This window comes from Dermacentor silvarum, chromosome 4 (genome assembly GCF_013339745.2).
Source record: "Dermacentor silvarum isolate Dsil-2018 chromosome 4, BIME_Dsil_1.4, whole genome shotgun sequence".
Taxonomy (NCBI): Eukaryota; Metazoa; Arthropoda; class Arachnida; order Ixodida; family Ixodidae; genus Dermacentor; species Dermacentor silvarum.
Window position 1 is genome coordinate 192,950,357 of NC_051157.2, and position 14,237 is coordinate 192,964,593.

The following is a 14,237-nucleotide window of genomic DNA, read 5'->3' on the forward strand; positions in this document are numbered from 1 at the left end:
CTCGTACATACTAGACGTGCTCGCTCTTTGCCGTGAAGTCGACGAGAAAATGGCCGAGGTTGACAAAGTCGGCCACGTACTCAAAGCGATCGCGGACGACACGTTCAACTTGTTAGTCTTCAACAATGTTCCAACTATCGACGTCATTGTCAAGGAATGCCGCCACTTTGAGATCGCCAAAAGTCACCGCGTCATTCTACAGTTCTCCCGACTCCTTAACACGACTGCGACGCCATCTTGCGTCGCCCTTACCGCTTCACCACCCTAAATGACATCGTCACAAGTATAGTTAACCGCGAGCTCAAGGTTACGAGTCCTGCCCCGTTCCATCAACGCCCACTTGACCCCACCATTGACCAACCAGCCCCAGCGATCACCCTATTCAGGAAGTTATGCGGCAAGAATTTGCCAACCTAGCTTTTCCTGCTGCCTGCTCCGTCTGCCGACTTGACGCCCGAATGGTGCCGATAGCTGCGCGTCGTAACGATCTGTACTCCCCTCCCAGATACTGCAACCCTACATAGGGAAGAACCCCGGACGACAAGCCCATTTGCTTCCGTTGCCTCCATGGCCATGTCACTCGCCACTGCCGCACTTCCTGGACATCGCCATATTCGAGCTACTTTTCCCCGACCCCTCGGCCATATGCCGACCCCCGCCGCTACTCGCCTCGCCGTATGCCTCCTACCTCTGACGTATCTGTTGATGACAGTCGTCCCGCTGGCTCGCCGTCACCTCAGCGCCGTCGGTCCCCGTCGCCCCAGCCACGCCGCTATTCTTCGGCGACCAATTATGGACCCTCCCTGACTGAAAACTAGACCATGCAGCTCCTGGGGGCAGTGCTGCATTATCTTCGTCATGTGGAAATATTCCACTGATGCTCCCAACGAACCAGGACTTACTTGATGTACGCGTCGACGGTGTCCCCTTGGACACCGTCGTCAATTTTGGCTTGACAAAGGAAGTTCTACCCCAAGGCATATCGGTTGCAACGCAGCGTGCTATAGGAGATGACCACCTCGCGACGTTTTGAGTAGATGTCTGCTACGATCCTTCACCATGTCCACAGGATACTATTATCCCTGACGCAACATTTCGTGTAATGATTGCTGCGGACCTATTGCCTGAACGAGCAGCAGCTCTGTGTCGCCTTTTGGGTTCCTACCACGACATCTTCGACCTCAACAATCGACAATTGGGCCAGACTTTAATTGTAAAGCATAACATAAATACTGGTGATGCCAGTCCTATTCATCGCCGGCCATATCGAGTTTCTGCTTCAGAGCGTAAGGTTATTCAAGAGGAAGTGAACAAGACGCTCGCCAAAGGCACTGTTGAACCCTCGTCGAGCCCTTCGGCGTCGCCCGACGGCCTTGAGCGTCGCCCGACATACGCCCCGACGGCTAAGTAATAAGCACGTGCTTAGTGCCCGAAGCTGGCAGGCCACTTCGTTTACTGGGTCGACGTTGAAATTCAGAGAGATAGATAGGTTGTCTCGAAATGGCCGACATAGGCAAATAATGTTAATCACAGTAATAGATAGGTAGCCTCAAAACGGCTGAAATAGGCAAGGCATGCTAACCGCACTAAAGCTCAGATTAAATATTGAAGAAATGTGTGTAATCCAGTAGCAGCTTCCTCGCGTGGCGCGTCGCGCCAATATATTACCCCCGCATATTATTAGACCACGATCCCAGGAACTCAAACACCACGCTTGAGTTCCTCGGCGAGCCCCTGATATGTGTTAAGACGTCGAAACAACGTGCTGATGCGGGCACAATGCGCGCATCAACTCGCAACACTACAGCCTTTTTACTTTGGGTAATATTTGGGAAAGGAAAAATGATGAAAATACCTTTCCGCAATTTACCATAGGAAATGCCAAATTAAGGAGAACTTTTGCAAAGAAGCGCACCAAATTTGACTGTTGCCATGTGCAGTACCTGGCACACGCGCAAGATATCAGGCAAAGAAAACTAATAAATGGTGGTTTATTCATCATCATCATCATCAGACTAATTTTAGGGCCACTGCGGGACGAAGACCTCTCCCTGCGATGTCCAATTACCCCTGTCTTGCGCCAGCTGATTCTAACTTGCGCTGCAAATTTCCTAACTTCATTACCCCACCTAGTTTTCTGCCATCCTCGGCAGAAATGAAATTATTTCTAATGAATGTCAGAAATATTTGGTTTTTCTGAAATAATAAAAAACGCGCCATATTCCTAGAGAAGCAATGAGCGGGGTCTCTTTTTCTCACTTTGATGTGGTTTGCCCAAAAGTGCTTCCTCTACACGTACTTACGCGTGCAGCTGCTCCAAAAGGTACATTTCGTGAGTTCCCACATGCATAGCAGGCTAATTGCGATCTAACATTTGTCTTATCGCGCATCGTCCATCGTCACTACGTAGCCATTTGGAGCGTCGCACAGATGCCTTTTATCAGTCTTTCATTCCTAGGACTTCGCAAGAATTGAACCCCATCCAGGCTCGGCTGTCGGTATTGAAGAAAATGCCAAATTTCGTATGGCCACAGTAGATCGGTCAAGTAGATTGGTCAAGGGCACGTATGATCCTTATTCTGCCCTTTCTGCGGCGCTTGTAACAAATTTTCTGTTCTTAGTCACTCCCCTGAGTAATACCTACGGCCTTCAGGGTACATTAAAATTAAAGAACAATAAGAAACAATATTATAAAGGAAGCCAGCGCGTCATTTACACTTGGCCACGCTCGTCTAACCAGAATTGAACGGTACCATCATCATTGTCAGTGGGTGAATGTCGGGGGCACGTGACCGTGCCTGCGATGAGAAAGAAGACTCGATCCTTTCCTTCGGTGAGGCTGCCGTTCTCGCCTCGTTTTAGGTTCACGTTTCTCACCGGAAACAGGCTTTTCTAAAAGCAGGGATCTAGAAGAAAGCAAGAGACCCTTTGCAGGACCAAGCTACAAAACACTCGCGCTTAGCGCAAGGCGTCGATACCTTTACCGAACGTCAGCCGTCCAAAGTGTGCAGCACGACATGTCGCAACACAGCGGGGACCACTTGGCTGATGAAGACCAGCGTCCACCGATGCCCCGTCCGCTGCTGACCACCCTGATGGGCTGCTGGGTTGGAACGCTGTGCATGGGCACCGTGCTGGGCTACTCGTCCCCGGCCAAGTACAGCCTGGAGCACACCTTCAAGGACGGGCTGCACGGGTTCGACCTCAGCGCCAACGACTGGTGAGGGAGAGGCGCTTACCTCTGTAGACATACCGCATTAGCCTCACATACATAAAGCAACGGCGTTGTGAAGCTTTTCACACAATTTTTCATGCAGAGACTTGCGTTAATCACAAAATAATTTTGTGATTACCGCTGTCTGTTCTTGCTCAACCTTTGCAGAGAGGCCGCATTTTAAGGTTCCAATCGTTCAGTAGGACATTTGACACCGTTAATTGCCGGTACTGTCAAGAAAAAGCTATGAATTTGATTTCGCCTGCGCCTCGCGGATGCAACCCCGAACGATTCATGGAAACCAATTTAAGCAACCATACTTTGCCGTACTGCAGAGGCCGGAAGCGACAAAGCTGCTATGTGTCAAACATTACTTACTCTGAGGGGTGCACACGAAAGGAAATTCGTAGTTTTTTTTTTTAAAACAAGGTCTGACTTCATGCTAGTTAGCTTACGTCACCCTGGTTTGGCGTATCTGGGAACTGGGTATCTAATGACCGCTTCCAGAGCGTCGGAGCACGTCGGAAATGGTATCTAAATGTAGATCGGAACGAGAGAAACAGAGATTATTAGTCGAATATTAGGCATAATTTAAGGTCTGGCTTAAGTAGAGCTAGTATAGTCTAAAATTACCCCATTGGACTAAATATTGGTAATGGTTGCACCGCCGTAGATACAGACAGGTTGAGGACATGTCACCGTACAGCGCAGTTTTGGAAAATGGAGCAAATCCGCTTTGACTACACACAGCTTGGCCAAGGCAACGGCATCTAGAAGGCGGCGTCGCCTGTGCCCATAAGAAGCGAGACTTAATTGTAGAGTAGGCAAAATTTACAGTACCGGCATTTTAATACTATTATAGTTGAAAATTAGCTATCTTGCGCCGTAAGCTGCACAATATCAGGTGTCTGCTCACTTGTCTTCTTCTCAAGAAAAAAAAAATGAGTGCAGCTTGCACTAGTGGTGCAACGCGTAGATGGGGATCGGCCAAGGTTTACGAAGTTTTGCAAATTTTTTTCTATGTATTACTATGTTATGCCAATGTTTTACCGAGTTTTGCTATTTATTGCTATATTATGCTAAGATTTTACCGGGCTTTTGCTACGTATTGCTATGCTATGCTGAGATTTTAACGAAGTTTTGATATGTAATGCTACGTTATGCCAATATTTTTGCAAACCTTCATTTCTCCGGGGTCGTTTTCTGCGGCAAACACTTCGGGCAACACTTGCACGGTGATATTGCGCTTCTAAATGTCTCGAACCGAGTTCATAGTAGACAGGTTGACGTCAAACCACCGCCGATCGCAGACGCGGCAGGCGTGACCAAACTCGACATTCGAGAAATCTCGCTGAAATCGGCCGTTCGCGCCACCCATGGACTTTTACGTTTTACGCAGGAAGTTACTCATGACACGGTAGCCCGGATCAATTTCTCGGCGCTTGCGATCACACATACAACAGCATTCTCTGCGAAGGCGAGGTACTCGGAATCTTCCGCTCTTCGCTGTCGCTTTGACGAAGATTCACCAGCATGGTATTACGGGTTTGATCGCAGCTGTTGCAATCGTTCGCGAGCAGCGGTGCGAATGGCTTCCCGTCGAGCATTTTCTTCCTCGGGGGTTACGTATTTCTTCGGCCGACCCATGTTTTTTTTAGGCGGCGCAGACGATGTGCTCGGCGCAGAGACACTAGGCAATGTGCCGCCGTCGCCGCGTCACGGAGCTTTATACGAAGGTCGCGAAGGAAGCGGTGCGCAGTGACGTCATAGCTTTTTTATTTCGCCGCATGCACGGCTGTGGAAGCTTAGCGATGTACGTGAAGTGGCGGTGCAGCGTGACGCGGCTATGCGCAGACATGCCAGGTGGTTACTAGGTGACGCATAGTGACGTCAGAGCTAGGCGCAGCGTGAGCAAGGCGGAGCTAGGCCATGTGGTTGCTAAGCAACGCAGTGACGTCATAGCTCGGCGGAGTTTCTGCAAACAATTTGTAGCCGAACCTTGAGCTTAAACAGCTACGCTTTTAAAAAAGTAGGGTCAACCGGGCGTCAACGCTAAAGAAGACAAAACCCGCCGTGGTTGCTCAGTGGCTATGGTGTTAGGCTGCTGAGCAGGAGGTCGCGAGGTCGAATCCCGGCCACGGCGCCCGCATTTCGATGGGGGCGAAATGCGAAAACACCCGCGAACTTAGATTTAGGTGCGCGTTAAAGAACCCCAGGTGGTCTAAATTTCCGGAGTCCTCCACTACGGCGTGCCTCATAATCAGATCCTTGTTTTAGGCACGCAAAACCGCATAATTTTTTTTCTAAAGAAGACAAAGTCGACGTAATTATGCGTTAAGTACGATACAAATAAGACCGCATAAGTGAATTATCATGAGAAAGAGACACAAGGACACAGCCTAGAGACATATAATGAACATTGAATGGAATAATTATTCCAATCGCAATGTGCGTCGACCTCGCCTTTTTTTAGGGTCGATACTTGTTTGACCATTTGTTTATTAAAAAAATGTCTGCGAAGTAACAGTTCCAAGTGGTAAACTCTGTGATCCGAATCAAAAATGCTATCTTTCGCTAAATTCAGCAAGTATAAAGCAGCGGTCAACACGAAATATTTCTTTTAACGATTTTCAGAGGGAAGCGCTCATACCTGTACAAAAAAAGGGATAAAAAAGAAGTCGTTGAGTACGTGGTGGCTATGACGCGTTTCCGGCTCCTTCAACTCTGGATATTCCTTTCCGCTACTCCAAGGGAGCGCTCCGGTCGCTGATGCTGCGGTTTGTGCACCATCATAACAAAGATGTTAGTTGGAAGATTCACGTGGCAAGTACATCAACCAACAGAACAGGCTGGATTTAGGAAGGGATATTAGACAATGGATCCCATTCATGTAATCAATCAGGTAATTGAAAACATATACAAGTACAAACAAGTATAGCGAGCGTTTCTTTATGGCTTTTATAGATTACGAAACGGCGTTCGGTTCAGTAGAAATACCAGGAATTGTGGCGTTATTGACTCCTACAATTAACCCACGGCCCTCAGTTCCCAGCGGCTGCGGAGCACCTGACCAAAGCGGCGGTCAGACCTGCGACGCGGCAGAGGGTGCTAAGAATCTCTGGATCCGGACAGGCCGCCACTGGAAAGTGAACTTGGCAACGTTAAACAGGCGCACCCTGTCGTGTTAGGCTAGCTTAGCAGGGCTATTTGAGGAATAATCGGGCATTGCCTGGGATATTATTGGCCTTAGTGAGGTTAGAAGAACTGGTGAGGCTTATGCAGTGCTGACTAACGGCCACATGCTCTGCTACAGAGGTCTTCCAGATAATAGAGAATTCGGGGTAAGATTTATAATCCATAAGGACATAGCGGGCAACATTCATGAATTGTACAGCATTAATGCGAGGGTAGCGGTCGTCGTAATAAAGCTTAATAAGAGGCATAGAATGAAGGTAGTGCAAGCCTACGCCCCAACTTCCAGTCACGATGATGAATAGAACAGTTTTATGAAGATGTTGATTTAGCAATGACAAAGGTGCAAACTCAGTATACTGTAGTCATGGGCGACTTCAATGCAAAAGGGGGGGGGGGGGGGGTGGACGCAGGCTGTTGAGCAAGCAATTGGCAACTACCGCATCGACTCTAGGAACGCTAGAGGAGAGACGTTGGTAGAATTCGCGGAAAGGAATACGCTCTGGATAATGAATACCTTCTTCAGGAAGCACATAAACAGGAAGTTGACCTGGACAAACCTTCATGGAGAAACAAGGAATGAAATATATTTTATACTCTCTGCCGATCCCAGCATAGTGCAGGATGTAGAAGTGTTAGGTAGGGTAAAGTGCAGTGATGATAGGTAAGTGAGGTCTAGGGTTTCTCTCAAATTGAAGAGAGAGTTTAAACTTAGTCACGAAGAAACACGCCAACCTAGACGCAGTAAGGGTAAAAGCAGACCAGTTCAGGCTGGTGCTCGCAAACAAATATGCAGCTTTCGAACGGGACCATGAAGACAACATAGATGTAATGAATGAAACCGTAACTAGGCTGATCTCAGAAGCAGCAATTGCAGTGGGAGGTAAAGCACCAATGCAACCAGTAGGTAAGCGCTCCCAAGTAACAAAGGATCTAATAAAGAAACGAAAAAACATGAAATTGGCAAGGTCGAGAGATTAGATAGAATTCGCTCAACTGTCATAACTCATGAACAAGAAGAAAGTAATGGATATTCGAAATTATAACGTGGAAAAGAATAAGGAAGCAGTAAAATATGGAGCAGCATGAAATAAGGGAAAATAAAATAGTAAAAGCAGTGGAAGAATTCTCTACTGACCTGTACGACGCCCAGAGCAGCCAACCTACTTTCATTCGAAGTAGTGATGAACAGGATACAGAGGCTCCTTCTATAACTAGCCATGAAATTACAAGGGCCTTGTAAGACATGACCAGGGGAAACGCTGCCGGAGAAGATGGAATAACAGTTGATTTATTCAAATATGGAGGAGATATCAATCTTGAAAAGCTTGCGGCCCTTATCCCATCTTTTTTTCGGCACTTATTAGCAATAATTATTGAGCCATCAATACTTATTAAACACTTAACAACTAGACACACCCACCACCACCAACCCCACACTTTAAACACATACTTTGCACCAACTGAGGTGTTCAAATATTCTTTTTTTCCACGAACTATTAATGACTGGAACTTGATGCCGTCCCCAATTGTACCTACTACTGATTGACATGTGCTCTTTTTTTCTTGTGTTTATTCAAATGCTTAAGTACACACCCTGCTTGGACCTGTGCAAGGTCTGCAGTATTGTATAAACAAAAAAATAAAAAATACGCAATGCCTCACGACTTTATATTATATTATTCCATAACATTATATTATTCCATAAGAAGGGAGACGTTAAAGAATTAAAGAATAATAGACCCATTAGCTTGCTTTCTGTATTGTACAATATATTCACCAATGTTTTTTTTTTCAAATATAATCAGGGCAACATTTCACTTCAGCCAACCAAGAGAACAGGCTGGCTTCGGGAAGGGATATTATGCGATGGATCATATCCCTGTCATCAATCAGGTAATAGAGAAATCTGCGTAGTACAATCGACCGCTGTAAATGGCTTTGATAGATTATGAAAAGGCATTTGATTCAGTAGAAATACCAGCAGTCATAGAGGCATTGCGTAATCAAGGAGTACATGAGGCATACGTGAATATCTTGGCAAATATCTACAAGGATTCCACAGCCGCCTTGGTTCTCCACAAGAAAAGTAGAAAGTTACCTTTAAAGAAAGGGGTCAGACAAGGAGACATAATCTCTCCAATGCTATTCACTGCATGCTTAGAAGTATTCAAGCTCTTGGACTGGGAAGTCTTAGGAGTGAGGATCAACGGCGAATATTTCAGCAACCTTCGGTTAGCAGATGACATTGGCCTACTCAGCAACAATGGAGACGAATTACAAAAAACGAATTACAAAAATGAGTGGGGTTGAAGATTAATATGCAGAAGCCACAGATAATGTTCAATATCCTGGCAAGAGATTAAGAATTCAGGACCGCCAGTTAGCCTCTAGAATCTGTAAAGGAGTATTTTTGTCGAGCTCAATTACTCACAGGGGTCCCTCATCATGAGATGGTTATTTACAGAAGAATAAAAATGGGTTAGAGTGCATACGGCAGGTTTTGCCAAACCCTGACTGGGAGCTTACCACTGTCGTTGAAAAGAAAAGTATACAATTAATATATTCTACTGGTGCTAACATATGGGGCAGAAACTTGGAGGTTAACAAAGAAGCTCGAGAACAAGTTAAGGACCGCACAAAGAGCCATGGAACGAAAACTGTTAGGCCTAACGTTAAGAGACAGGAAGATAGCGGTGTGGCTCAGAGAGCAAACGCGAATAGGTGATATTCTTATTACCATTAAGAAAATAAAATGGAGCTGGGTAGGCCACGCAATGCCTAGGATGGATAATCGGTGGGCCATTAGAGAGACGGAATGGATACCAACAGAAGGGAAGCGCTGTCGAGGACGGCAGAAAACTAGGTGCGGTGATGAAGTTAGGAAATGTGCAGGGTCAAATTGGAATCAGTTGGCGCAAGACAGGGGTAATTGGAGATCGCATGGAGAGGCCTTCGTCCTACAGTGGAAAGAAACATAGGCTGATGATGGTGATGATGATGGCGTTATTCCGTAGTCAAGTAGCAGATGAAGCCTGTGTGAATGTCTTAGACAAAGCTTATAATGATTCACAGCTACTTTAGGTCTTCAGAAGATTTGCGGAAAGATAACATTGAAGACTGGAGTCAGGCAAGGAGACACAATCTGTCCAAGGCTATTCATTGCATGCTTAGAAATATTAGGACTGAAGATCAAAAGCGCATATCTCAGCAATCGGCGGCTTAAAATGGCTATGTTCTATTCAGCAACATCGAAGATGACTTGCAAGAAATTATTGGGGACTTTAGACGACAGTGCGGAAAAGTACCGTTGCAAACGTATATGCAAAAGAAATCCTGGGGTTTTACGCGCCAAAACAACGATCTGATAATGCAGAAGAGAAAGGTAACCCACAGTATTCTGTCAAGAGAACGAGAATTCGTGACTAGCAGTCAGCCTCTGGAATCTGTGGAAGAGAGATTATCTAGGCCAATTATTACACGGCAACCCGATCAAGCGAAGGAAGTTACAGAATAAAAATAGGCTGGAGCACATATGCGAAACATTGCCAAGTCATGGCCGGCAGCTTACCGCTATTCTATCTCTGCTAACATATGAGGCCGAAACTTGCAGGCAAACATCGAAATTGAGAAGAAACTAAGCACCGTGCAACGAGTGATGGAACAAAAAGTCAAAGGCCTACGCGGCACACACGGCACAGTCAGAGCGTAAGCTGGTGGAGTGGCTCAAGAGTAGCTTCAATTACGGCACCACGCACCAGCAGGGTCTTCGCGGCAAAGTCTTTTCGCCTCGTTTTGACGAGAACGATCTGAACTGTCCGTCTGGCGTCGACGGCGAGCTGCGGGTTGTAATGCTCTCTGCACAGCAGTCTGCTGAGCCCGATGATATCTGGTTTTAGCCGCGCACGTAGTTCTACGTTTGCAGGTACCTTAACTAGGTGCGCCAAGTGCGCCTGCCTGTTTTAAGGCATTTGCCGCTACCTGATAGTAAGCGCTTGCATGGCTCAGTGGTAGAGTATTTGACTCCCGCGTAGCGGAACGGGGTTCGATCCCGGCGGGAGCCGGGTACTTTTTTTCGCGTTTCCGGCGATAGCGTTTACGGTCGCCGGACACCATTGGTGGAGGCGGCGGAGGCGGCGGCGGACACCATCGCGAACCGAAACTGCTATTTGAATGAGCCCATAACAGCTTACGCTGTAAAAATAAGGTCATAAGACGACAGCTTTGTGGATTGGAGAGAAAACGGGGGTAGCCAATATTGCAGTTGACATTAAACAGAAAATGTAGCTGAGCAGGCCATGGTCGGTAAGGCGGATAAACGTTGGTCTATTATAGTTACAGAATGGGTCCCAGGAAAAGATGATGTAGTGGAGCATGGCAGAAAAGTATGTGGTGGGATGAAATTAGGAAATTTGCAGGCATTAGACAGAATCAGCTGGCGCAAGACAGGCATAATTGGAGATCTCTGGGAGAGGCCTTCGTCCAGCAGTTGCTGAAGCCTTATGATGATATCAATGATGAGGATTATAGTGATACCGGAATATACACTGGCTAGCTGTGCTGCGACTGGCTCTCGTTGATTGTACATTGTAGACTATAAGTGCTCCGTTTTGGAGCACAAAACTTAAAAAAGGGGTCTACAGAAGTGCACTCCCGTTAGTGTACTGTACGTTTCCCAATCCAGAAGGCATGGTTAATATCTCCAAATCTGTGGCGAGAGTGCGCGTGCACCGCTAGCATTAGATGAACTGGTTTTTGTTCTTTTGGCCGCCGTTACCGCCTCCCCCCTTTATTTGTTTTGTAAAATGTATTTAAAGGCTGCATGGAACCCATTCCATTCGGTCTAGGTTGCAACCACCAAGTTAGGTTGTAATGACTATCAGTACGACTCCGAGCGACATATCGCTAGTCTGGGCCGTAACCACTTAGTGGTCCAACAATAAAACTTAATTTTGTCGGTATCTAGTGACAGTTATGCGTGGCTCTAACTCGAGAAAAGCAGAAGAGTAAGGCGCTTGGTACTTGGTTGATTATCGTCTGTGATGTTTAGCAAGCTCGGAATATGACATTATAAATATTTTTACTTCAATATATAATCAAGTTTCTCATCTCCAACCTGCCGCTTGATTCATCAACGTCGATTAACAACTTGAAGACACTTGGTCAACATCAAAGAAGAACGAACAAACTTTACTTACGCTTTATACTGCCCATACAAACAGCAACCTTACTTCGTGTAATCTTCTAATACACTGCAATCGCTATCAATGCCTCACCCTTAGGGCGAAAGTGCGAATTTTGTTTTACATATGCTGCCCGGCTGGCTTGCTCGTGGCGTGCAGGTACGACCCCCTGATGACCATCGGTGCCGTTCTGGGTGCAATAGTGAGTGGCAGCGTGGCTGCAGGCGCTGGGCCGCAAGAGCATGCTGACGGTCATCTCCCTCGGCTTCATGTGTGGATGGACGGTGACGTACCTGTCACGCGGAAACACCTTTCACATCTATACCGGGCGCTTCCTCACCGGCTTCTCTATGGGTCTCGTTTCGCTCGTGGCACCTTGTTACGTCGCCGAGGTCACGCTGCCCCACAACCGCGGCACCATGGTAAGTACGGGAAGGGGGCATGGTCGAGATTCTGCCACCGCGGTTGCGTTCCGGCTGTCGTACCATTGCGTGAAATACTTCGTACATGTTATGGTGGGACGCTCTTTCGACATTACGTATTGCTACAAAATTCTGAACGGTAAGGCGAATTTGTCCGTTTCGATTTAGATTCAGCATTTCTTTTCTTGGGGCAGGAAAACTCGATTGGTATGTATGGAGCAAGTCAGCGTTCTTTACAGATTTGTAACAATTCCCTCACTGGTGGATCCTTCTTTCTTGCACCACCGTCGAGGCTGGAATTCAACCTGAGATACAAGTGCGGGTGTACTAACATGAGCCCGTGGAGAGGCCAAACTCGCCCAGTTTCAGCAATACACTCAAGCGTCAGCATGCGTGCGTTTTTGTTAGAATAATGTACTGCGCATAAAAACAACCGAACAAAGCGATATTGACAGGAGGAGCGGAATATTGTACTGCGTTCTTCCTGTCACTATGATCTTGTGTGGTTGTGTTTTGCCCGCAGACGAGTATGCTAACATATATGCACCAACTAGCCCACCAAGCAGATCGAGCATTTCTTTATTTTCCCGCCATGTGTCTTTAATAATCCAGCGAGAATCGTTCGCTGGGCATTGAAACAGGCAGAGCTAGAACATTATTGATGCTGCTTCGATGATCTTGATGCTTTGGTAACTAACGGCTGACAAGGCAATTTGTGCCCACAGCGTGGAACCCAAATGGCTTTGCAGTCCGCAAGAGTATGAAATCAATCCCAACAGCTCTTGATTACGAACGAAAAGTCATAGTCACTGAGCCACCACACCACCAAGACTTCGCAGGCTCGCAGCTGTAGTGAATGGCCGCGCGTTTTGGCTTACGCGAGTGGTTGCATGGACGTATTCCTTATCTGCGCAAATGCGTGACCGGCGTGGCCAACGATTGCAGGGTGGCATGCTGCAGATGACCATCACAGTGGGCATCTTTTACGCCTACTTGTTGGGTCGCTTCCTCGCCTGGGATTATCTTGCCCTGGCCTGCATGATACCGGCGGCCCTGCTCTGCATCTGCTCAATGTTCTGCGTGGAGTCGCCGCGCTGGCACCTGCTGTCGGGTAGGAAGGTCAGCGAACACCAACTTTATTTGCTTTCGAAATTGAAGGATAATTGATCAGATAGTGCTACCTGATAATTATTAAAAAGGCGGCTGCGGCTTAGCGCCGCTAACCCTGGATATGCAAACTGAAAGCTTGGTTTAGCCTGGTTAAGTCTTGGTTTCACATGCTTAACCTTTGATTTAGCTGTAATTATTATAATTAGGTATACACTCACCGTTAAGCCAGGTAAAAATTATAAGCCGACAAGTGCAAGCGTTTTGTGAGCCGAACGGCTCGCTCTTCCTCAGTCTCCGACGCTAGCTTCTCGCGCTTGGCATTCCGGACCCTTTCCAGTGCAGCAGATCGCCGGGCAATATTGACGGGGTTGTCAGACGCCACTTACGGACGACGGCTCAAAGCCTCCTGCTCCCGAGCAACGCTCAGAGACGTAGGCCCGGCCTCGGTCTCATCCTGCTCCCGCGTTCGTGAGGGATTCGAAATCCCTCTCGCTTAGAGCACTGCACGGGCTCGGGCTTACCCGAAAGCCCGGGCCGGGCCGGTTAGAGGAGTTTTTTCACGGGCTCGGGCCGGGCTCGGGTTTTTTGACGCGGGCCCGGGCCGGGCTCGGGCTTTCTGCGAGTTATTCTCGGGCTTCTCAACTCTGAAAAAGATGTATCTTTTGGTCTCGGGCCGGGTTCGGGCCGGTTTCGAGTCGGGCTCGGGCTGGGCTCGGACTTAAGATAAAGGGGTGGCGGGCCGGGCCGGGCGGGTAACGTAGAATATTTCCGGGCCCGAGCCGGGCCCGGGTCTCGTCATAAATGTTTTGATCGGGCTCGGGCGGGCCGCCCAATCTAAAAACGGGCCAGGGCCGGGCCCGGGCTGCAAAAATCGGCCCGTGCAGTGCTCTACTCTCGCTAGAATCGGCACGTCGACGACGAGCACTTTCCCAAGTGCGTTCGCGGCGGCGTTGCTCAAACGCGTTAGGAAACGTCGTCAGTTGCACATGAATGGCTCATACCCCCTTATGCAATGGCTCAAACCCCAGTAAAAGCTGCCTCCCCATTACGACGACAGAAAAGTGAAATTATACGCTGGAATGATCAGCGGCAACGCAGCCAGCTGTGCAAGCAGAC

The 14,237-nt window shown here is 47.7% G+C and overlaps 1 protein-coding gene across 1 annotated transcript in view; it reads left to right on the forward strand.

Moving 5' to 3' along the window:
- Nucleotides 1-3,017: 3,017 nt before the first annotated feature.
- Nucleotides 3,018-14,237, forward strand: part of LOC119449142 (facilitated trehalose transporter Tret1-like) — a 51,301-nt gene continuing 40,081 nt past the window's right edge. Inside the window, 4 exon segments of the mRNA XM_037712326.2 lie at nt 3,018-3,220; nt 11,749-11,800; nt 11,802-12,011; nt 12,957-13,130. Of these exon segments, the coding sequence (XP_037568254.2) occupies nt 3,018-3,220; nt 11,749-11,800; nt 11,802-12,011; nt 12,957-13,130 (639 nt within the window).